The 25,070-nt window shown below is 32.4% G+C and overlaps 4 protein-coding genes across 6 annotated transcripts; 3 read left to right on the top strand and 1 right to left on the bottom strand.

Annotated features, from left to right (window-relative positions):
* The first annotated feature begins 4,017 nt into the window (after window positions 1-4,017).
* LOC133797206 (uncharacterized) lies at window positions 4,018-5,836 on the top strand. Its single transcript, XM_062235037.1, has 2 exons — window positions 4,018-4,377; window positions 5,322-5,836. The coding sequence occupies exons 1-2, from the start codon at window positions 4,272-4,274 to the stop codon at window positions 5,690-5,692; spliced, it is 477 nt and encodes a 158-aa protein (XP_062091021.1). The 5' UTR covers window positions 4,018-4,271; the 3' UTR covers window positions 5,693-5,836.
* Window positions 5,837-6,990: 1,154 nt separating this feature from the next.
* LOC133797205 (uncharacterized) lies at window positions 6,991-10,146 on the top strand. 3 transcript variants are annotated; one of them, XR_009875621.1, is made up of 11 exons: window positions 6,991-7,189; window positions 7,278-7,334; window positions 7,419-7,470; window positions 7,573-7,646; window positions 7,735-7,865; window positions 7,973-8,093; window positions 8,289-8,551; window positions 8,631-9,212; window positions 9,335-9,451; window positions 9,651-9,776; window positions 9,874-10,146. XR_009875621.1 is itself a non-coding variant. In XM_062235035.1 (11 exons), the coding sequence occupies exons 1-10, from the start codon at window positions 7,165-7,167 to the stop codon at window positions 9,711-9,713; spliced, it is 1,485 nt and encodes a 494-aa protein (XP_062091019.1). In that variant the 5' UTR covers window positions 6,991-7,164; the 3' UTR covers window positions 9,714-9,716; window positions 9,874-10,146. The 3 variants fall into 3 exon arrangements, 2 of the variants coding, with proteins under 2 accessions (XP_062091019.1, XP_062091020.1); XM_062235035.1 differs by having other exon boundaries at window positions 9,651-9,716; XM_062235036.1 differs by having other exon boundaries at window positions 7,419-7,539; window positions 7,616-7,646; window positions 9,651-9,716.
* A 456-nt stretch (window positions 10,147-10,602) lies between these two features.
* LOC133797208 (protein HEAT STRESS TOLERANT DWD 1) lies at window positions 10,603-13,890 on the top strand. The gene is made up of 12 exons (XM_062235040.1): window positions 10,603-10,773; window positions 10,858-11,015; window positions 11,380-11,458; window positions 11,653-11,841; window positions 11,950-12,048; window positions 12,130-12,292; window positions 12,393-12,499; window positions 12,631-12,770; window positions 12,863-12,941; window positions 13,070-13,185; window positions 13,315-13,432; window positions 13,517-13,890. Exons 1-12 carry the CDS (start codon window positions 10,726-10,728, stop codon window positions 13,646-13,648), a joined length of 1,428 nt encoding a protein of 475 aa, XP_062091024.1. The 5' UTR covers window positions 10,603-10,725; the 3' UTR covers window positions 13,649-13,890.
* A 2,955-nt stretch (window positions 13,891-16,845) lies between these two features.
* Window positions 16,846-20,854, bottom strand: LOC133797204 (enhanced ethylene response protein 5). The gene is made up of 12 exons (XM_062235034.1): window positions 20,334-20,854; window positions 20,116-20,209; window positions 19,907-19,996; window positions 19,600-19,665; window positions 19,209-19,298; window positions 19,070-19,126; window positions 18,609-18,670; window positions 18,166-18,253; window positions 17,855-17,931; window positions 17,696-17,770; window positions 17,497-17,602; window positions 16,846-17,374 (listed from the first exon to the last, which is right to left on the bottom strand). The coding sequence occupies exons 1-12, from the start codon at window positions 20,636-20,638 to the stop codon at window positions 17,243-17,245; spliced, it is 1,242 nt and encodes a 413-aa protein (XP_062091018.1). The 5' UTR covers window positions 20,639-20,854; the 3' UTR covers window positions 16,846-17,242.
* Between the last annotated feature and the right edge of the window lie 4,216 nt (window positions 20,855-25,070).

The raw sequence follows: 25,070 nt of genomic DNA, 5'->3' as shown, positions 1-25,070 counted from the left end.
CCTATATAATATCAAAATATAATTATACTTTATTTTAGATTATTCCAAAATAAATAAAATACAAATTAATACAAAATTTAAAAATAATTCTCAATATAATAATTATAACAAAATATAAAATAATAATATGTTTATAAGTTTTAAAATAATTACTAAAATCATACAATACTATTCCTAATATCAAACATATATATAGAAAAGTTAGAAAAAAAATAATAAAATATTTATAAAGGAGTGAATAGTTGTTTCTACATGTAACTAATGAATAGTGTATTAAGCTAAAAAAAAATTAGAGTAGCTCATTTGATGGAGAACCATTTTATCATATTTGAGCTATAATTTTAAAATATAGTTATTTTAAAGGAGCCAATGTGAGTGCTCTAATAGGTTTTTTAATATTTTAGTAGAATAACTATTTTATTTAAAAATTTAAAGAAATATTATTTCAATATAAGATTGAAAAAAATTTAATAATTTTTTTATAAATTTTTTTATTTATATTAATATTTATTCTATTTTATTTCTATTCATTTTTTTTATTTTTTTTCACACTACTTCAATTTCATTTGTTATTTGTTTCAACCAAACGCGACCTAAGTTAAAGGTTAGCGGTAGTTCAAACAAGGAACAAAACAAAAATGCACGCTAGCTGAGGACGACGACCACTGAATAAATAGAGAAGTAGTGCATATAATTTGGACTTGTGAAACCAACCTCTTTTCTTTCCTTAACTTTTTTCTCCCTTCTGTTTAATGTTTTCGTCATTTTTTTTAATAAGAAGGTGTGACTAATTTGTTGCTTAGTGTAACTATTTTTTTTTTTCTGAAAAATAAATAGAGAAATTATAGGAAATGACCCAAAATAAAGCCATTAAGAAGTTAATGTCCTTATTTTTAAAATTGTAGATAAATGACCATTTTACATTGTTGATTACCTAAATTGCTCTTTTTTATAATTTATTTATTTATTTAGGACTGTATGGCTTTAATATAGTGGTATATGTATAATAGTTTTGTTTAATTAGTTTTTATTTTAAAGTTATATTGATTTTTTAAGTTTTTTATAGGTTGTTGGTATATTATTTTCCAATTAGTGTATATGTTTTTTGTGGTATGGTATATAATTTTTTTTGTGATATTTAATTTCTATTTTATTATACATAGTGGTAGTATATAATTTTGTATCATGGTATATACATTTTAATAGTAGTATATAACTTTGTTAGTATAGCATATACATTTTTTAGTAATAATTTTGTAAGTTTTGATGGTATATTATTTTTTAAGTCAGTATATATATTTTGTGGTATGGTATATCATTCAACAACCCATAAAAAACGAAAAAAAAATCAAAATAACTTTAAAATAAAAACTAATATACATATACCATAATATTAAAATATTTAGAATAAAATAGTAATTTGTTAAATGGTGTATTTGGTAATATGTGATATTAAATAGATGATTAGACTATTTTACTACAAAATTAAAAATATGGACATTTACTTACTTTCATATAACATTAAGGGTCATTTTGTACCATGTCCCAAATAAATAAATCAAATGGACGCATTCCTACTCTACACCTCTTCAAAACTACAACACTGGGCAATAAAACATGCTAAAAATAGTGCTGCCCTACTCTAGTGTTTTCTTATATAAGTAATGATATGTACACTCAAAATATGAATAAAAATATTATACACATTGATGTAGTATTATTTTTGAGTAATGCTAGCATACATTTAAATTGTACATATTTTTTTACACACCATGATGTGTATTTAATTTTAGCCTTATATATTTTTAAGTAGGGATTACATCAATTTTAATTATGTGGTTGAGATTAAATATTTGTCATGGTGTGCAAAAAGTATGCAAAGTGTATTACAATCATTACTCATTGTTTTTTTAAAACAGTGGGGTCACATCTTAAATAAATGTGATTGGTTGAAGAAAAAAAAACTGGCACGTCATTGTGTGTAATGTTTTAATACATATTTTGGGTGCACATATGATACTCTTTCCTAAGTGTGGATAGTATAATTTTTTTAAAAAAAATAGAAATATATATTGTTTGGTAACACCTTTTCTTATTTAAGTAAACATATGTGGTTAGTAAAAGTGTTTCTGAAAATTCTAATTGCTACTTGTTAATCATATTTCCATTTCAATTTTTATGAGGGTGAGTACTCCTTCAAGTACCTAGCTAATCTTTGAGATTTGGCCTAGAAAAATTCAAATTCACTATAAGATGAATATGTCCATACCATTCACAAATCCAAAATAAAGAAATTGAACTAAACACTATTATACTTGCATAGTCGAATTTGCACAACCATACTTGAGCATCCCATTCAAAATTAAACTTCTAAATCACTTAGAAACCTTCAGGTCAAACTCCCTTCTACTTCAAGATCAAGTTTCTAAATCTGTTTATAGAAGTCTTTAACCAAAATCCCATTGGTTTCACCTTCAAGATCTCATTGAGGTACAATCTGGTCTCCAACCAGAGTTGTTCTGACTGCAGCAACAACTAGAGCATCATAGCCATTTGCCAGAGAAGACTGAAATAGAAACACAAAAAAATGCAGAGAAGAATAGAGAAAGAAGATAATGACCAAATAAATCTATAGAAAGCAATATCAAAAGGGTTAGTTGAGACAAGCTCATAAGGAGCATATTTATATCCCTCCTCACTATGATATATTTAATTAAGGTGAATGAAAATTATTTATGTGATAATGATTCTCATTCACATGTTTACTAAAATAAAGAATGTGAGAACTTGGTGGGATAATATATTTCCCAAAATAATTACTTTATATTTTAAAAATATATAATTTAATTAATTTAAGCATTTCGATTACGTTGTTTTTTGATAATGTAAACAATATAAAATTATGATTCTTATTCCAAACAATTTTAGTAAACAACATAACACAAATATTAATTCTAATTCTTTTATATTTTATTCTCACTTATTTCTCAATTGATTTATTTAGATGACTATACTTTATTGAACATACCATATTAGAATTAATATAGAAATGACTATACAAAATTTTACCGAATATTTAACTGAATTAAAAATGACATAAGCTGACTTATAGACTTAACTAAAATAGCCACAGTCACAACCACAAATAATTTTTTCAACTAAAATCCTTGCACTTACAATTTTCATTTTCTAAATTTACGGTCATCAATTTTTAAAATTGTGAAGAATTAAAAAACAACACATAAATTACTAAAAAAACGCAAAATATTATTTAAACAATGATTTAAAAAAATATATTTTAGTGTATTATATAAATATCAACCCTAATTTGGAAAAAAAAATAAAGCTCATTTTAATCTCATACTTTTTAACTAAATATCAATTTTGTCCTTTTATTTTTAAAACTTTCAATGATAATCTCCTGTTTTTATAAAATATACAAAAATTTACTATTCACTTCATTTTGGTTAAACTTATTTTTTAAAAATAAAATAAAATAAAATCTTAACCTTATTTTTTTTCAAGTAATGAATATTTTATTAAAAAGAATAAGATTGTAATACAATTAATGTAATTTAATTAATTCATTAAATTTGTATTTTTGAAACTAAAAATAAAATAATATTATTAATAAAAATAAATTTGATCATTTTTAAAAAAAAAATTATAATAAGACATGAGATAAAAAAATGAAAATTAATTTTAAAAAACTAAAAATTATTAATTATAATAAAATAATGGTAAAAATGTCTTATTAAAAAAATTGAACATATTCAAACATAAAGTTAATTTTATTAAGAATTTTTAAAAATAAAGGTTCAAATCTGATTTTGTTTTTCACTTATATCAAATCTATTATTTCTTGTAAAAAAAAAATCTTTTATTTCGCTATAACTTCATGTACCGTAAAACGACCAGTAGCTTAGAGATAAACGAGAGCAAACTAAATGCGACATGTCGTTTATTGGACAAATAAAGGCACATGTTTGAGTCTTACAGACGGCGTCGTTTGTGCCCTCTAATTCCACGCAACGCAGCTGCGCCCTTTTGCTCCATCGTCAACTGACCTAACGCTGCAAAATCTTGAAGGAAATGGAATGAAGTGAAGAATCAGAGTTGAGTAAAGAGAGTTGGGACACGAAAAAGTGAGTGGTTCCACGAACTTGTTGAACAAAGCTTCTCAACACTAACTTGCTCTCCACTCATTCCCATACTCAGGGAAAGAGAGAACAACCCCCACAAGAGAGTTATTCACTCATTCGTAATCAGCAATGGCGGAGCCCTCATCATCAACACCTTTACCTCCAAAGGAATCGCTTATCAGGCGCTACAAGCTCGTTTGGCGTGTTCTTTTGATCTCTAATCTAGCTCTCGGAGGTCAGCTTCCAACTTTTTATTCTTCTACTTCATTACTTGCTTTCCGTTAACCTCATTTTGTGAAATTGTTTTACTTCGATTGCTTGGTAATGTTTTTCTTTTTTGTTTTGCCCCTCGTTTTGAAATGTCTCTTTGCTGTAGTTTCATTCGAATGATTTGGTTTATGGGTTTTGAGTTTTGGAGTCTATGGTATGCTGTGTTTGATGTGTGAAGTGATAAACTACGATGTTCTCAATGATATGTAATATCTTTTATGTGTTGTTTTATAAGAGATGAAGCTGTCATTACAAATCAAGCATGTCCTGTACAATACAAGGGGCATTTTTGGCTGTGGTAATGAATAATCAAGGATTGTTTAGTGTGATGCATAGCATTAATCATCTTATAGAGCCTGTTGTTTTGAGATATGGAGAGGGTCATTTGCAATTACAGGAAAATCTGATTATTGGGTAGTATGGCACTTTGAATATATTGATGATGCTTGAAGCAGATGTATAATGAAGTCAAGAAACAACTTTTACTGTGTTATGATTCAGTTGCTTCTGTTATGTCTGATGACACACATTGTGTCATTTTTATTATTGTGGTTATGAATTGATGCTAATTCGCGCTTCGTCCTTAGCATTTAACCCGGTTTGCTCATAGGTACACAGTCTGAGTCTTCCTTTTGCTGTATCATTTAAAATGATAGACCTCTTTTGACCAAGATAATTGGGCCATAAGTTTTCCATTTGAGGTCAAACACCACTGCCCCCACTCATATTTTGATGACACGAAAAAGTTAGCTGAGTTTACTTGTTTGGAGTAAAATTTGATATTATAGGTGGTGACCGTTCAGTTTGTTGTGATTTTAAATATGTAAGCAAGCAATGAAGTAGAAGAATAAAAAGTCTCTTTCTAGGACTCATGTTCTGGACGCTGAATTGTGTTTGTATTTCTTGCAGCTTACATATTTGCAAGTCCTAAAAAGAGAGATGCCAGTGTAGTGAACAAGCACAAAGCTTCAGAAAAAGGTGCTACAAAACGCAGAGCAGAAGAGGAGGTTACAACTGAGGAGGAAGTTAAAGCTGAAGAGGAAGATCCCAATTCTATCTATTTTCCAACTTATGAGACAGCAACATTCCCTCCACCAGCCATAAAACCTGTGAAGGTTCGGGAACCAATCCCCGAAGATCAGCAACGTGAGCTTTTCAAGTGGATGTTGGAAGAGAAAAGGAAACTTAAACCAAAAGATCCTGACGAAAAGAAACGAATTGATGAAGACAAGGCTATACTTAAACAGTTTATTCGTGCCAAAACTATACCGAAATTCTAGTTAGTGATTTCTTCTTCTTTGTTGAGAAAATTATCTTGTAGAGAATTACGAGAGATGAGGGGCCGTATTTCAGTGCTCTTCTGTTTCTAGATGGTTTTTTAGTATCCAATTTGAAAATCAGAGAGTTCTAATTCTTCTTAAAAACCCTGGCTATATGAACATAACATGCCAAACTAGGTAACGATATGCCTCGGTTAATTTGGTTTGGTTGCAATGACAACGACCTTTATAATGGGAAAATCATTTATCACATGGGATTGAAAAGATAAATTAACCATGAAAAAAATCAAGTAGCAAAAGGGGACTCCTACAGTCAAATACAATCATACATGTTGATGGAGAATCAACACAGATGATTAAGTTCGTTTACTAAAGTTATTTTTTAACGTGGTTCGGTCCAAATGGAAAATTTCAGTATATTATTATATCAAATTGTTGATTAAAGTTCTCACTATATTTAGAGAAGAGGAGAGAAAATGAGATGTTTTCCATGGTTGCAAGTATCTGTAAGCAGTTAGTCTTTCCTGTTATCCAATCAAGTGTAGTCAGTAGTCAATTCTAGTGAACAAACTACTTTCAGATATTGTTAAGAGGAACGATATTTGTATTCAAAATATGAACATAAATATTACACAATATTGTGGCAGTTTAACCTAGTGATTCATAATTATCAAAACTAGGATTACTGATTTAAAAAGCAGTGCCACGCTTGTAATGTTTGGATGCATCTATTGTTAAAGATGGCAAAGTGATTGGCATATTAAACATGTTACTATCTAAAGCATATGCTGACCTCTCTTTGTAGTGAGAGGTTAACAATGCCCTCTTTGTAAGGTGAGATATTTGCTGGTTTATACACTGTTAAATTTTAATAATACAAAGTAACGCGTGGGTGTCAGCTACAATACCTTAAAGAAGCAGTGAGTCTCATAAACAAAACAGCAGAGTATACGAGTCCCTCGGATGAAAACTTAAAGAGACGATATAAGCCCTGTAAGTTGTAAGATAAAACACAACTTTGACGTGACACCAACAAAAGAATAGCGCTGAATGATAAGATGAAAAGTGAAATTGAATTCCCTCTTTTACTTAATTCAAAGTTGTTGGAAGAGTTTTAAGTTACAAACTAGTCAAATATTTTAGGATCTATAGACAGCAGTAAGACAAAATCAGAAATTTCTCTTCTTTGCTTTTGTGAGGTGTTAATATATTTTTGGAAAATTTATGGACCCCACCATTTCTCTTGCCAAACCACATCCACACTTTTTATCCAATATCCTACTTTCAGCTCTTTCTTTAGCGATCCATTATTTACTTTGCAGAGAAGAGAAGAGACAACAGTCAGAAGAAGTATCTTGAAACCAATCAGCCAAAATTTCAAGCTGAAATCAGAGAAGCAATTCTTTTTACACTACTTAACCTTGCTTTTGTTTTCGATTTTCAACATCTTTGGAGCACAAATTGTCTTTGCCATGCCAGGAATTATCTTAGTTTCAGGTACTAACTTTCATGCCTTATATTGTAGTTCTAAAATGGCAAATTATAGTTACACTGACTCCTTTCATGTGATGTGAATTCATGACAGTATTGGAATTTGTGGACCTTCCAGTTTCATCACCTTCTTCATCAATATCAATAAAGGGTACGGAATTGTCTCGTCTTTAAACCATTTTTCCTTTCTTCTTTAAATCTGTTAATATAAACTAAGCTGTCATTGTAAATGCAGTTTCAATGGGGAAAAGAGAATACCAAACTTGGGACAAAGGAGACTTTTCCTTGTAATAATCAGTGCTCAAATTCAATCCAAAGGCTACACTTGATTTTCTTTCTTTAAAGTTTAAGCCTTGGTAATGATATACAGCTTCTGTTCATTTCTACAGCCCATTGACAACTCTCCGTGACAATTTGACTGTTGTTCTTCAGGATACTGAGGGCAATGAGATATCACAAGCAGGTTTGTCAAAATGTGCTCCATACGAACATATCTATCAAAGTTTTTAAGATTTTGAACTTATATCATAATCTATTTATATCATGGGCAGGTGTTGAAACCAAGTCAATAGTTGGAAAAGGTGTTTGGGATGATTTTTTCCCTCTTGAAGGAGGTGGGCATGTTCACATGAAGCTGCAGTTTGTACTCAACGAAGCCGAGCGAAACAGAATCCGCATAGTGGTATTTTTCAAACAAATCCTTTCTTTTTGTAATTCTTAGTATGGAAATGACAATGTTGTGTATGAGCAGTCTCAATTATTAGCATATGTTCTCATTTTTCATTGTAGAGAGAATCTGCAGTGAAAAAGAAACGTGGAGAACCTCTCGATTGCAGAACTAGTAGTGTTGCAGTTCCTACTGATGACAGTAGTCAAGTTGCTTCACCTGTTTGGCATATGATCTCATCAGGTTCGATATCGTTCACTGAAGAAGAAATCACGTTGTACTATATTTCAGAATAACATGAGTTCATGATCACAACTCAGAAATAAATGATAGATAGTTTTTGCAGTACACCCTTCTGATATATTTATGGAAAGCAAGGATTGAATAGTACTATTGGATTCTTTTTAACGGTTATGAACCTGTTTTAGAATGATGCAGATAAAAATAAAGAGACGTCATTAGCCATTCCTTCAACTCAGAGAGTTGATGTGCATCTAAGTAAATTGGATCAGAGGGAATCAAATGAGAAAGTTGAGGCTCAATCACTTTCTTCTAAGGCTCCTACAAGAGCTGTTTCTTCAAACGAACCATCTTCAATGAAGAGTTCAGAACCAAACTCTTCTCGTGGGAGACGAGGATCTTTGGAGAGGATTCCAAGTGTCAAGAAAATAATAAGTGCCTTCGAAACTAATGTAGATCAGGTATATTCTATTCTATATTAAGTTGAACTGGTTAACATCTTTCCTTGTGATGATTCACAATCGTTCCACACCACATCAGGATATGAGGCCTCAAATCAAATCACCACCAGAAAAACTACTAGAGAATAAGATTGGATTGGACCTCAAGGAAAGCAAGACAGTGATGAACATGAAAACTGTTCAGGGTACTGAGAAGTTGGAGGAGTTGAGTACAATGAAAGGAACGAACACCAGTCAGAATGGTCTGCTAAAACTAGTACATAAAGAAGTAGCCTTAAAGGAAGAGGTATCTCATGAAGACTTGATAAGAACATCAAATTTTGCAACACCTTCAGCTGCTGAAAGGATGCCTTATCAGCATGGGCCAAAAAGTCAACATGATGGTGACAAGCAAAATTCTGGTGGTAGTTCAGTTGTTGAAGACAGTGAAGCTGAACTTTCTTTGGAACATTCACAAAGTTCTACTCATGATATGACATCAGTAGCTGGCTATGAAAATATGGGTGATTCCTTTAAGGGCTCTGATGTATGGATATTCCCAGATCAAGTAAGACGATTCTGTGTAACAACTGGTGGTAAGAAGTTGATGGATTTCAGGGGAGGTTATAGTATTAGGCCAGAAGATCACAAGGAGAAGATGAACTTTTCCACACCAGAAAAGGTCATTGTTTTCGGACTTTTGGTTTTAATGAAAGCAAAACTCTAATCTTTTGGCTTTTGGATGTAATCTTATGAATTGGGGGTCTTATGTTGATACAGTTATTGTGTTTCTCTTCGTTTCAGCCCAAAGAAGATGGTGGCATTGGAAGTGAGGTGGACAGAAGCAAGAAAACTCACAAAGGGAGAGAATTAAAGGCTAATAGTGAGGAGGTTAAATCTACTACTGGACCAGTTGGGCAGGTTGTATTTACTCCTAAGCACCATATAGTTTCATGTTACTAAATGTCTTCATGAAGTTTTATCATTGTTAATTTTATGGGGGAAAGCATTCTTAGATATATAACCTGCAACTATTTGTAGCATGGTACTTTTCAAATGACTTGGCAAAACTAGTTGGCACTTGAAAATAAAATGGTGCTAATATCATTTTTCTTATCAGGTCATGAAAGTTGCAATTATGGTCGGATTTGGGGTACTTGTTCTCTTTGCAAGACAGAAATAACAGGTATATATGTCAGACTTTCTGGGTTATTTTCTCTGAGAAAAGTTCTGTGAAGTGAAATAGGTACTGAATTTCATATAAAGATGCATTGTTTTAATAAAATATCTGTCTTGATGTATCTATGCATTCTAATTTAGGTGTCTTGTTTTTTTAATTTCAGATAAAAATCAGGCAATGATATGACTTGATCATCAGCGAAGTTTTCATATTCACATTTCATATGTAAATTTTTTCTAAATGTACTATTATGTATATATTATTGTCCAAGTGATTAATTTTTCTTGTATTTCGAATTTGGAATGTTGTAAATCTTTGGTTGTAAGTGTTAGTTTAAGAGATAGTTAAATGTTGATTTGTTGCAAATTTTGATCATGTTGAAATTCTTTACCATGTATTTCAATGCTTGATGAAAATAAACAAATTTTTTTTTAAATGGCTACTGTTATTGTATACTATTAGCCTACATGTATGCAAGTTCATCAATTATGAGTTAATTATATTATTACGAAATATATACCTAATATTTATGTAAATTGATTTATTGCATCCAAAATATATAAAAAATTATTCTATTTTGTAAATAGGATGGTCTCAAATTTGACTAAATCAAGTATATAAAAAATATATAATAAATGTTTATTTATGTAATTGAAAAAAAAACTAACAAAAAATGAAATCCATTAAAATGTGGTGGATTTTTTAAGTCAAACAAACTAAATTATAAAATCCATTAAAAAATAACTAAATCAAAAAATAAAATCAAAAAGAAGGGACATATTCGTCATTTTGATCTTGGGGTTTCATTGAGAAAACTCTCAAAGTTTGTGGATGAAAGTATAATATAGAAAGATAATGAGAAAATCGTACAAATACTATAATTATAGAGTTTCTGGGAACACCAACCTGAGAGTGTAACCATAGCTAAAACCCTAGCAATCACCCCCAAAGCCCTGAATCCCTATTTTTAACGTTGGACCTCTACTGTGAATTTCTCAAGTGCCCTAACGTCAAAATGGTTCGGAGCATCAAAAACCCTAAGAAAGCGAAACGAAAGAACAAGGTCAGATTCAAATTCCCTTGCTTGAATCAATAGTCGGATATTTTGCGTGGCAATTTTTTAATGGGGATTTTTTTTTCTTTTCAGGGTAAAGAAAATGGGTCGTCTTCTGCTGCAGTACCGTCTATGCCAGTAAAAGTGTGGCAACCAGGTGTGGACAAGCTGGAGGAAGGCGAAGAGCTCCAGTGTGATCCTTCTGCCTATAATTCTCTTCACGCCTTCCATATCGGATGGCCATGTTTGAGGTATCTACTACAGTTTCATTGTTTTTCCCGAGAAAGTTAAGGAGATGCGTTAAGCTTAGATTTTTACATTTTTTTTTGTGAATATAATATTATTATTATTATTGCAACGCCGAAAAGTTAAGAACTTTGATCAGCCAAATGCGTAATTCTGGAAGTTCAACTATATGAAGTGTTCTTCTGAATTCAAGTAATTGTTTTTTGTACTCTAGTTTGATTTAAGGGATGCAAAAGTGAGGGGGGAAATGCATTTTTAGATGTTAAAAGTTTTCATTATTCCAAGACAAAATAAATTATTTAGATTTCCATGGGGATTTATAGAAATCTCATTTAAGTTATTGGTGTTAACGGTTAAATTACTTGGCAGCTTTGATATTGTTCGTGATACATTGGGGATGGTACGAACAGAGTTTCCACATACAGCGTATTTTGTTGCAGGAACTCAGGTAAGGTTTATTTTACATTAACATGTATGTTTCTTGTTCTGCAGACAGAGAAAGCTGCTGGAAACATCAGAATAAGATACTGTTTATTTTATGAATGTGAAACATTTGATGTTGGTTCAGTTGGAGTTCTTGGAAACTTTTATTTCTTTTGTATGTATATATAACAATTCTAACCAGTCTATCTTGCTCTGCAGGCAGAGAAAGCTACTTCGAACTCCATAGGAATATTTAAGATAACCAATATTTCTGGGAAAAGACGGGAACTAGTTCCTCCTACAAAATCCACCACTGATGGTACTGATATGGGAAGTGATGATGATAGTGATAGTGAATCAGAAAGTGAAGATGAAGGCCCTGATGGATCTGGGTCACAAGTTCTGCAGGCAATACTGCAGTTTTACTTTATTTACCAATTTTAGTTGCTGAGAAACATTGCTTATTCTCAACTTATCTTTATCTGGATCTTAGTTTCTTGTTTCTTGTGTTTACAGTTGCGTAGTGTGGCTCATCAAGGTTGTGTTAATCGCATACGTGCCATGACACAGAGCCCTCATATATGTGCATCATGGGCAGATACAGGTCATGTCCAGGTCAGACTTTGTTAGAATGCTTCGTCCACTTATTATCACTTTATTTGTGATATAATATGACCTTGCTTCTCTAAATGCCAGATCTGGGACTTCAGCTCTCATCTCAATGCTTTGGCAGCATCAGAATCAAATCTTGAGGGCGCTTCTTTAGTTCATACTCAGGCTCCCTTGTTTAAATTTGGGCACAAGGATGAAGGCTTTGCTATAGACTGGAGTCCACTTGTGCCTGGAAGGCTTTTATCTGGTATTCTTATAAGATATTTGTTTATTTAATTCTATTTTATATTCTTTAAAGTTAGTTGTTTTGTGGACAAATAGTAATTTAGTTATTTTTTTTATTAAAGGGGACTGCAAGAACTACATTCATTTTTGGGAGCCTACATCTGATGCATCATGGAAAGTTGATAATACTCCTTTTATTGGTCACACTGCCAGTGTAGAAGATCTTCAAGTAAGTTTTGAACTTATGAAGCAACAATTTCATATGGTCTTTAAAATGGTCTCCAGTTTAAGATCTATTTGGGATGCCTTACTTTTAATTCAGTGTCGTAATCAATCCCATTTCAACTTTTATAATTGCAGTGGAGCCCTACAGAACAAGACATATTTGCCTCTTGTTCTGTGGATGGAACTATAGCAATATGGGACGTCCGTATAGGGAAGAAACCTGTAGATTCTTTTAAGGCACATGATGCGGATGTTAATGTTATTTCATGGAACAGGTCTTTCAACTTGACAATCTCCTTTTCCTGTTGACTTGATATGTCATTGAGTTTCACTATATAACTTTTGGCCGTTCTCTATGAATGATTAGGCTTGCTAGTTGTATGTTGGCATCTGGAAGCGATGATGGGACATTTTCCATTCATGATCTCAGATCACTTAAGAACAAGGTATATACTACTGTATTAGGATGATATAACAATTTTTACTATCTTGAGATAAAATCCAGATGAGAGGACTGATATTTGTGTTACTTTATTTTCATTCTACTCTTTTATCTTTCTTTCTGCTCGTGCAGGAACGGGATACAGTGGTGGCGCATTTTGCATACCATAAACATCCGATCACATCTATTGAATGGAGTCCGCATGAAGCTTCCACTTTGGCAGTGTCTTCAGCTGATAATCAGCTCACGTAAGTAACAAACAATGACCAAATATATTTCATGAAATGATTCATCTCTAGAAATATTACAACACTACTATCTCTCTCACACCTTAGAGTTGAACTTGTTTTCTCATTTTCTATTTGCTTTCATACCAGAATATGGGACCTTTCTTTGGAGAGAGACGAAGAAGAGGAGGCGGAGTTCAGAGCTAAGACTAAAGAAGAAGTAAATGCCCCACAAGATTTACCTCCTCAACTTCTTTTCGTTCATCAGGTAACTATTCTTCAAACTTGTCAACACATGTAGAATCTCTCCTGGGTTAAGTAAGCTAACTTGTCATCCTTTCTCATTTGACAGGGACAGAAGGACATAAAAGAGCTCCATTGGAATTCTCAGATTCCAGGCATGATCATATCTACCGCAGGAGATGGTTTTAACATTCTCATGCCATCGAACATACAAAATACACTTCCCTCTGATGGTGCCTGAAATGCGAACCTCGTTGCTGAGAGACCTACAAAATTTTGATGATTTCCAAAATCCCATCTCCATCCCCCGTGCATAGTCACCTTTTTCATTTCTTTCTTTTTTCTGGCCAAGAACATTTGCAGTTTATTTTTTTTTTAATATTATTATTATTGAAAAAACATAATGCAGTGTTTTGGCTGTTTGGCTTTAAATTGTTTTTATAACATGTCAGTTTTGGTTTATGTTAAAAACTTATTTTAGCATGCGAGTTTGTGGAAGTTTTATTTTAGCACGAGAGTTCGTATAATATTATTTTAGCATGTTAAAGGCACATGTCATTCTTCCATTAGCCCACATTAAAAAAAAACTTTTTAAATATTATATAAATTATTATCTCTTAAAATTCTAAAATAAATATTTTTGAAATGTGAATATGAGTGCAATAAATTAGAAATATCAACTTTGGCTGTAAAAAATCCATAAAGATATCTGTAAGAAACTAATGATTGAACTAACCTCATGACCTCATTCGGTAATGCTTTCACTTTTATTTTTAAAAAAAAATGAAAGCACTTTTTTTCTTTCTTATTTTGCTTTTATAATATTTAATAGTAAAACTTTGTTTAGCGACTATGTTTTATGTTTTTCACTTTTATAAGATTGGTAAATTTTACTTTTAGAAGTAAAAAAAAGGTTAAAATTATAATTACAAAATTAATTTTAAAATTTTGTGTAAAATATTTGTTGCACGTGCTTTTTCGAAAAAGCCTAACCTGAGGCGTTATCCAAACATGTGCTTATTGTGTCCCAGTTGGAATACCTAGCTTGAGACTCTCAAGAGACTTAATTGTCTTCATTGCCCATCTCACGACTAGCTATTCAACACAATGCCACTTGGGCATGTAAAACATGATGGAAAAGGTATTAGAGAATATATGTTATTGATTCAATAGAAAATGTAAGATAATACAACTCTACGCAAAATATTATAAATAAATAATGATTGATTAAAAAAAGTGTTACAATTTATAACTGAAAATACAAACAAAGAAAAGAAGAAGAAGAAGAAGAAAAAGAGAATGGTGAAAGATACAACTCTAAACAAAATATTACAAATAAAGGAAAAGTGTTTGAAATGAAAGAAAAGAAGATTACAACTCTAAACAAAAGTTATAAGTAAATAGAAAATGAAAATAAGAAGAAAAGAAATAGAGAAAAATGCAAGAACAAAACAATAGTAAACTCTCACTTACACAACCTAAGTGAAGAGGGTTGGGGATCACCAACTTGAACAAGATTTAAAACATTTGTCCAAAAGCTTATTTCCCCATAACTCAAGCACTAAGAGATCTCTCACAGATTTTTGGAAATGCTTTCTGGAATAATCAAACTTCAAGGTGTATTTTCCAACCAAGTGCTTTGTGGATGGAAAATTGTATGTTTTACAAGTGAGCATTAGGCTCATATTTATAGAGTTTGAGATACCCCTTTGAATTTCAAATTCCACCAACCCACATGGCTGTTACCAATGTTTAATTGGATGTTTATGAAATTAAAATGGAGATTTGGGATGTTAGAACCGTTCAATTTAGAAAAAACTGAAAAACCAAATAGGCTGTCAGCCTCACTCGTTGCGGCCAGGACTTTTCAGTGGCCGCGGCCACAGGCCATTTTCAGCACAAAAAAGTCATTTTTCCAAAACGTCTCAAATCCTTTCCCACATGATTTTATAACCTTCAAACACCTATTGGGAGTTAAAAACATGTCTCCAACAGCCATATTTCATCATGGCTTTGTGAAATCCAATCTCAAATGTGTAACATATAATATACACATCATTGGGTAATATTTGGGAGTTACAAATTTGTAACTCCAAAATATGTCACATTTGGGCACACACATGTGTCTAATTTTTGTGACTCAATAATATGTTACAAGGTGTGACAAATCACATTTTGTCACATTATTTAATCTAATATTATATTATATGAAATAATATAACACATGGTGCACATGCCCACCTACTCTTGAGACCTAGTGGCGGCTACCAACAAGCAGTGGGTGTTAGTTCCGTGCAATTGACAATCCAGACTGTTAGACCCAAGATCATGCTTGGGAAGTGGATGGACGATGTCTCATCACCTCCCCAAGCATGGTCGCATCCTCGTTTCTTGCTCAAGGAAGGCTACTAGATGGTGACCAATCTTAAGAGTAAATTACTTTATCCATTTATAGGGTTTATAGGGCATAACCATGCAACTATCCTAATGTAATAATTTCCTTGCATGTAATCAAACATCTAAGCAACTTGCTTAACCCCATTGTCCACTACCACCTATAAATAGAGTTGTGGGAGTCATTGGTAAGAAAACAACCATTTGAGCAAGCCAAAATGTTGACAAATTGTAAACTCAAAGAAAGCTTAAGCCTTGCAAGTCCTTGTTAATACAATGACTCATTAGCTAACAACCACACTACGTAAAAATCCTTGTCTTAATCACCTTCTAGCTTTCTAAATCTTTAGTTAACAAAATCTTGCATTTACAATATTAAATAATATAATAAATGAAATAAGAGATAAAGTTTGAAAATAAAGATGAACGAGAAAATATCGATAGATGATAGAACAATTGAATAAATAAAAAGTAGACTAGAGAAAATGAAGTGACAGAGTAAAGGGGAAATAAAGTGGGGAGCAAGAGAGCAAATGATGAGAAAAAGTGAGAAAAAAATAAATAAAGCGAGGAAAGAAAATAATAAAGAATATGAATGATAGAAAATGATGGTCAAGAAAGTAATGTAAAAATGGAGGGAGTGAGGAGAGAAATATAATTGGGAAAAAGTGAGATTAAAAAAAAGGAGAGAAAAAGTGAAATTTGAAAGAAATGAAAGAAAAAGTGAGATAATATTATAATGTATATTTTAGAGATAGCATTAAGAGCTAGTAGTGAGTAGTGACAAACCATCTATAGATTATAATTACAAATTTGTTTAAATAAGTTTTGAAAGTAATTTTTTTTAAAATGTAAAAATATTTTTATCAAACATATTTTTGAAAAATAGTTTCTACTTTTTATTAGAAACAAAAAAATTAAATAAAAGTGTTACCACACAACACCAGCGTTATGAACTTTTGCTGGAAAAAAAAATAAAAAATTGAGAAGCTAAGTACAACAAACTAAAAATATTAAGAATTTTTACAACAAATGCTGTGAAAATAGTGGGTTGAAATGTATTAAAATTCACTAATTATTGAGAAAGCAGGATACATACAGAATCTCATTTGGTGACAAAACATTTACAATGTAGCCAATCAATACTTGCTTTTGTCGATTCTCAAATACAGAATGTAGAAAAAAAGTGATACCAAGAAAGAAAAAATTAATTCAAATGACACCGACACTGGTTTTAAATAATACATAAAGGTAACCATCTCTTCTAAATTACCACACAAAAATGGAGTGAAGCTAGTTTTTCCACATCTATCAACTATAGTAGAAGCTTTAAACTGCCATAAACTTATAGGGCGATTATAAGGGCACTTTTCAACTCAGTCTAGACCATCCGAGTGAGTAGCATTCCTATAGTTATAGTTCTGTGTTTGATTAATTAATACTATGAGTTAACAGGCTTTCCATTTAGTTTTGGGAAAGGATCTTGCTTGCTTAAAACCACAACTTTGCTCTTGTGAGCGAAGTACCCTTTTACAAGATTCTTGTATATCAGTATAGCCACAATGCACTCCACCTGCACAAAAAACCACGTATCTGATTAGATAGCGCGCCTGATGAACCATCAGTACCGGTATATACATCGACAGAGAGAGGTTGTAGCAATTTTCTTTAGCAAAATATAAAAGACAAAAGTACCTCATCCAGGTCCATGTCTATCTCAAACCATTTCAATGCTTTTACAATTATTTCCAACTTTAGTTGGTGTGCTTTAATTGGGTCCTTTTGCCTTTGGAGTATGTAACTGTTTCGTAAGCATGAGGGAAATCAGGAAAAAGTCCTCCAACAAAAATCTCAATCGAATTGGAACAATTTGGGAAGTGACTTGGAAACTTACATTTTCTTTATCAGTCTTTGGTAAACTTGGAGTTCTAGCTTCTCAAGAACGAGATATACACCTGATCTCAAGAACCTGATAATGCAGATAAGTAAGTTCTCAATCTCCCGCAAATCTTTCAGAATTACAACTCTAGACATTAAAAAAACCCACACATACCGATCTTCATGCTCTTGAAGGGCTTGTCGGAGAAGTCGGAGATCACCCCTTTTTAGAGCTTGCACTACATTCCTATACTGTGAAAAAATGTATTATTTGTCAGACATGGGGAACCAAGTTAGAAATTTGTTGATCCAGAAGGTCAAGAGCTACCAATGAGAATTAGCACATGCAATCTTTGATTATTTTAATTTCTCCATGATTACATCAGTGACAACAATAAAGCCCCACAGGAAAATCTCCCGTTGCAAATAAAGGCATTGTAATCCATGAACCTTGAATAAAGCAAAAACTCAAAAGCAATGTCATACCTCAACCAAGTTGTACTTCTCTAAAAGCCAATCCTTCGGTAAGATGCCTATTGAAAGCTTTACTGGTATGAGATACTTCAATATCATCCTATCCCAACTCAAAGAAATGAATTTGTGAGACAGAAAATCTTATGACTCATGTATAGCTTTTATACATCCAAAACGTCTATCAAAAGCAAAAAAGTAAATCACAATAAACCACAGCATATAAAACCTAAAATCCAGGAAAGTCGTAGTGCCACAAAGTTATATTTTAATCCGTGAAAGAAATATGAGTACATGATCATTCTGGTACCTTCCATTTGTCAGATATCAATTTTCAGCAGCACTTAAGACAGATATTGCAATTCAAAGTTATAATATGAAACCAACTTATAAACATAAAAGGGGGAAAATGTATACTTAGATGAAGAATACATGCAGCTAGAGCACAAGAATCAAACCTTATATTTGCTTCACTGTAAGGGTTGCAATTCTTTAAGGCATATGATAATTTGTGATCAGCCTGACAGGTCATAGAAATAAATTCTGTGAACAATAGACTTCATAATAGGAAAATTTTAATTTCAGATTTTTCTGATGCATATGACAAAGTTGAATAGTTGAAGTTTTAATATGACTGAATAAACAATCAGTAAGCGACATGTTTCTTCATTCAAGAAGCTAGGAAATCATTGTAGATGATTTTCATCACACAAATAAATGTTTTTTGTTTTATTTTTATAGTTGGATTCGGCAGAGAAGCATGAATGTTAGCAAAAATCGGAGTTAAATGTTTGTTCAATTTCTCAATAAAGAGACTCTAACCAAGGGATATAGTCCCCCAAATCCAAGAAAAATAGTATGACCTAGCCGACAGAAAACTCAAAATATACTGTTAAATTAAAGGATTTAGATTACTTACAGCAGGAAAATTTTCATTGAAAACCTCCAGACGACCTGTATAGTACATGTAGGTGACCTGGATAACATCTCACGACAGTGAACTTTCTCGCATAAAAACAACACAGTATGCAAATCAAATTGGAAAAGCCATTTCAAACCTTATCTCTTTTAGGAAATTCCTCAAAATCAAAGATACGAGCAGTTTCAATACTTCTTATCACACTGCGGCAAAGGTGAACTGTACCAAGCTGCAAAGTAATAAAAAAGTTCTCAATTTGAATAATGTGGTTCATGTTGCTAGCACTATTTAGAGTATATGAAAGAGAAGACAAAATGATTCAGGGAAATTATTTTCACGACTCTTTCGCTGAGAAAATGCCACAACATAAAATATTTGTTAGAAGCCTACTATAGATATTTCTTTTTCTCTTTATTCATCTCACATCCAGGATATGTACGGGTAAAAATCAAGAGAAGATACAAATTAAGTATAAATGAAGGTCTACAGAACACAAATATATTAAGCGAAATGAATTATGAAAATTTTACCTTGAAGTAAACTTTAAAGAGCTGGCAAGTCACGTATAATGCTCCAACACGTTTTGTGCCTTTTCCCTATAACACAACACCATATTGACTCAATAGCAGTAGCATTTCAAGAAAAAAAGAGAAGGAAAACTAATATACAATGTTGATTTCCATATAATGATTAATGTACTTGATCTTTATCATTGACAAGAAAAGTTCATGTTTTTATGTATTTATTTACTTAAATCTTGGTTTTGATTAGTTTTAGAGTCAACAAAATCACGAGATTGTGCATAGTAAGGAGTAAGGTACGAAGAGATAAACATACAGCAAGGACGCCAAAGACTTTCATAAGGAAAGAACCAGCTGCCTTCAATTTCTCTGGAGGTTTTCCACTTGAGCCCAATTCCCTATCAGCCTATATAAATATATATATTTTAAAAAAAATGTATATTACTTTGTCCTTTTCCGAAACAAACCTATCAAAACCCTACATTATATCATTCTGTATTCAAGTATGAAATTATAATTCATTACCTTCTCGGCAAGAATCCTAATTTCATAAGCAACAACATACAACGCCTCCAAAGCCCAAGCCGAATCCCAATTACGAAACTCCTGAATGAAAGCACTGTAATCCACTCTATTACCAAATTGCACATACACACACACATACACATGTATACATATATACATACGTATAATAATCGAAATTAATGAAGGAAAAAAAGAAAGAAAAAAAAAAGGGGAAATACTTGGAGGCTTTTTCAAATGATTGGTAGGCGTCGATCAAATTGGCGAGCCTGTAGTTCTGGAGAGCTCGAAAGAGAGGGACCAGGATTTCTCCGAGCTGAGAGTACTTGTCGGATTGCTTGATCAATCTATTGGCGTCCTGGTACACGTTTAGGGCATCGGCGAGGGACATGAGAGAGGGGGAGTTTGATGAGAGAGAGAGGAGAAATTTCAGGGAAGCTCCGTCCTGGTACGAAACGGCGTCGTAGAAGCGATTCAGGTAGTCGGTGATTCTTCTGTGCGCTTCCCCCATGCTAACGTACGCCATTTTTGGGGGAGTTTCTTCTTCTTCTTCTACTACTGCTAGTGCTGCTACTCACTCTCACAGTACGGCCTTCGTTCTTTCTTGCTGTTGCACGGACGACACTACCAGGGTCAGCTTCCCTTCCCTTCCTGTTCGGGCCCAAGCAGCAAAATGACGTCGTTTTTAATCGAGAATACTAGGAAATTCCATACCAGTGAAATTTTCTCAGTCAACCCTCCTAAAAATTATAACCAATTGTTTTATGATGTACAATATTATATTTATAACAAACTTCCTACTAAATTTCGGTAAATTACAATATAATATAAATTCAGATTTAAATTTTATAAAATATCATTATTATAATAATATATAATACAAAAGTGTAGATATTAATGTTATAAAATTATTATTAGGGCAATAATATATAATATTAATATTTTACTAGTTATATTAATATTAATTCAAATATTATAAAATATTATTATATATTTAATACTTATATTAATATAAATTTAAATATTATAAAATATTATATATAAGTGTCATGTGTATATTATAATATATAGGGATAATTACGTCACCCAATGTTTGGGTTTTGTATGCGGCATATACCCAATATTTATTTTTAGTGGTAATAGTACCCAAAATTAGTAAAAGTATAATTCTGTTAGTCTCCTCCGTTAGGTCTGTTAATGAGACTAACAGAATTACACTTTTACTGACTTTGAGTACTATTGCCACTAAAAAAAATATTGGGCCTATACCGCGTCCAAAACCCAAACATTGGGTACTTATGCTGCAAATATCCCTAATATATATAATACATAATCTTGATTTTTATTAAAAAATTATTATTTATATTTAAAAATAAAACATATTATTTTTTTATTTGATCTAACTCATATAAATATATATTCATATTGAATAACAATAATATATTATATTAGGTGTCGTGTGTATATAAATAGTATGACTGTATAACTACATAAGAAATTAGAATAATATTTATCTTCTATCCATAATAAACAAGTTTATTCTTCAATAATTAAGATGTAATTTGAATATAATATCATGAATATTTTGTACCTTAAATAGGGTAGTGTGTGATCTAAAATGTTATCATATATTTTGTAACGCCCCAACTCCAGGGACCGTTACAGTGTGCCTTGTAAACAGTGCTAAACTCGCTAACCGAGTCATTTGGCCAAAATCGTGAACTAAGTATAATTAGCGGTTTAGGGATTATAATTTTTGGTTAAGATGTAACGTTTCACTAGAACGTTTAATATATACATTGGGATCCCGAAAATTATAGTTTCAGAGTCTATTACAGAAAATATTTACAACAGGCCGTTCTAAGCGGCAAAACAGGGTTTAACCCTAGTTCCACTTTAAACCTCGCCTGTGGTGGACGAGCAGCTGCATATGTACACATCATCACCTAAGCTCTCCAACTCAAGGATGGTCCAGCTTTCTCTTGCCTTTACCTACACCACATAGCACCCGTGAGCCGAAGCCCAGCAAGAAAACTCAATAAAGCATGATATAATATCAACAATAATCATAATAGCCATTCAGGACCAACGGTCCAAAACAGATAGGTGACAGTAGCCAAAAGTCACAGAAGTGGGTACAGCTCCCTCTAGCCATGTGACGATAGGGTCACCAGGGCTTAATTGATAAGTGGTTCCTTCATAAGTTTGATTAGGATAGGTGCATGGTGATTGGTCACCAACATAACCATCTTCCCTACTCTAGAGTCGTAACTAAGGACAGCGTCCCCCAGCCATGTGACAAATAGTCACCGGGGTCATATACCTTGGCTGCGAACATCTGGTCTTAGACCAGGTAAGCGCTTATAGTTCTCATTGACCTTCCGGTCGGTCCAGCATTAATACCCTATATGGGTCATCCAATGCCAACCTTGATTAGATCTAATCTTCATTTGGCCCAGCGTTCACAACGCACTGCCACTTCTAACTCTTGAGTCAGTGAAACACGACCAGTGCTCAACCCGTGGTGAACTTAACTAATAAGTCACAGCTTCACAGACGGATCTAACACCATTGCCGATTCTGACTAATAAGCCAACGCCATACACAGGTAAGCCATGTCACCAAACATATATCACATGTCCAATATCCATAAACAAGGCATTCGACATGCTTACTTAACAGGTACTAGTACAATTAGGTCCATGCACAACACAAAGGCTCAAGCTCTGAACGATATCATACCCAGTGTACAAAGCATGCCCTAATCACATGTTTCTCGTGCATCACATGCATCATACTTAACAATCCAACATGCATCAATAGCAGCCACGCATGTCACGTTTAATAATCAACCAACATGCATCAAGAGCAACCATGCATGTCACATATACACAGGGTGCAGTCTTCCTTACCTCAGATTCGAGCTAGAATGATTTAAAGAACGACCCTTGAGAACAACCAACTTTTAGTCCTTTGGCGGTCATCTAGTCATAACCAAATATAGGATACCATCAATAAAAATGATCAACATAAGTTCCCGAACCAATATCTAGCTTCCGAGACATCAATCCACACTTAACCAAGTAGTAGGATCAACCCCGAGGCCTATGGTAAGCATCCCTAAGCTAAAAACACAATTTTGCCCAAAAATGCCCTGATGGGCCGCGACTCACCACAGCCATGCCGCGGCTCATCTCCCTGACAGAGGCATTTTTGCCTCAGAAGCCACCTTAGGCCGCGGCACACTAAAGCCAGGCCGCGGCTCATTACCCAGATCAGCCAAAAATTCAACACGCACCAGCTCGACCTCCCCTGCATATTCCCCTAGAACCAAGCCTTCAAACTAGTTCCAAACCTTCTCCAAACACTCAATTCAACCTCTAAACAACATCTATATCAAACCCTCATTAAAACCCAAATCAAACATCAACCTAACTCCCATTAATTCCAATTAACCACCAAGAATTCACAAGCTGAAATCTTAAACTAAAACAGAGTATAAACCAGAAACTTATGGTTGAACTTACCTCAAATCCGAGTTTGAATCCCCTTTAATGGCTGAAACAAGTTCCCTAGCTTCCACTTTTGATCTCCTAGCTTAACTCCTCAAGATGGCTCTCAAAACTCAAAGAAAAGAATGAAGAAAAACTTGTACGAGAGAGAAAAGAAAAGATGAGGATGGGCTCTGTTTTAATTCTGTTTTCCACAGCCTTCTAAACACTCAAAGGCTGATATAAATCCCTAAGGTCAAAAGACCATAATGTCCTTAAGCCAAATAAATCCCTCTAAAGACTTTCGAGGGTAAAACCGTCATTTCCCGCCTATCTCGTTAATTACAATTAACGCTCTCAAATTTCCGCTATTCTCAATATTCTCACATACCAATAAATCATATCTCATTACCCTTTTATTCCCGGTAATGTTCTAGTCATCAAAATGACCTCGAGACTCACCCCGAGATCCAAACTTAAACCCTTTATGACTAGACCGAACACTTACATCTCATGATCGTCTCATGCCGAATAGCTCGAACCAATCCACCTTATAAGGTGGCCATGTTAACTAATCACAACCATGCACCCAGGATACACAATTATGCCCACAGCGACCAAATTACCAAAATGCCCTCATAATAATAAATATTCCCAGATGCATGCGTTCACCATCATATAATAATAAATTTCACGTAAACATGCATAAAATTATTAAATACTATAATAAATCAATTATTGCACTCCCGGCCTCCTAATCAAGGTCCTAAACCTTATTAGGAAATTTGGGGCATTACATATTTTATATATATTTTAAAAATTCATAAACAATGTTTATATATTTTTTTAAATCATAAACAATGTTTTAATTTAATATTTACTTTATTATGATTATGTCATTTTTTTGTATATAATAATTTTTATTTATTTGAAATTTATATCACAATGCGCGTTTGCTTAGTTTCATTTAGAAAATTTATTAATTTATTTTTATTATGTTTCTTTCATTGTCATATAAATTTGAAATAAATAAATAATAGCGTATATTATAAAAGAATGACATGAACATATTAAAAAATAAAATAAACCAAATTAGATACATACTTTTTATATATAAAGATATGGTGCATTTTAGTTTTAAAATTAAATATTTTTTCTCTAATTTTCTTTTAGAAAAAATATCTACGAATTTCAATATAATAAAAATATCTAAATTAAAACTATGAATTTAAAAATTTTATTTGATCAACTTTTAATTATTTAATTTAAAAAATTTTAAAGCCAACAAAAAAGATATGTATATCTATATATTATTTCACTATTATCTATATGTTTGGATAAATAAAATATGTTAAATAACAAAATAAAAAATTAATAAATAAATAAATTTAAGCACATAAATATTTTTCGATTATAGTTTTGAAAACATAATTAGTAGAGTAATTTAAATATTTTAATATAAAATTT

The sequence above is a fragment of the Humulus lupulus genome, chromosome 8, assembly GCF_963169125.1.
Source record: "Humulus lupulus chromosome 8, drHumLupu1.1, whole genome shotgun sequence".
Lineage (NCBI taxonomy): Eukaryota > Viridiplantae > Streptophyta > Magnoliopsida > Rosales > Cannabaceae > Humulus > Humulus lupulus.
This window is presented reverse-complemented; position numbering and strand designations above follow the sequence as displayed.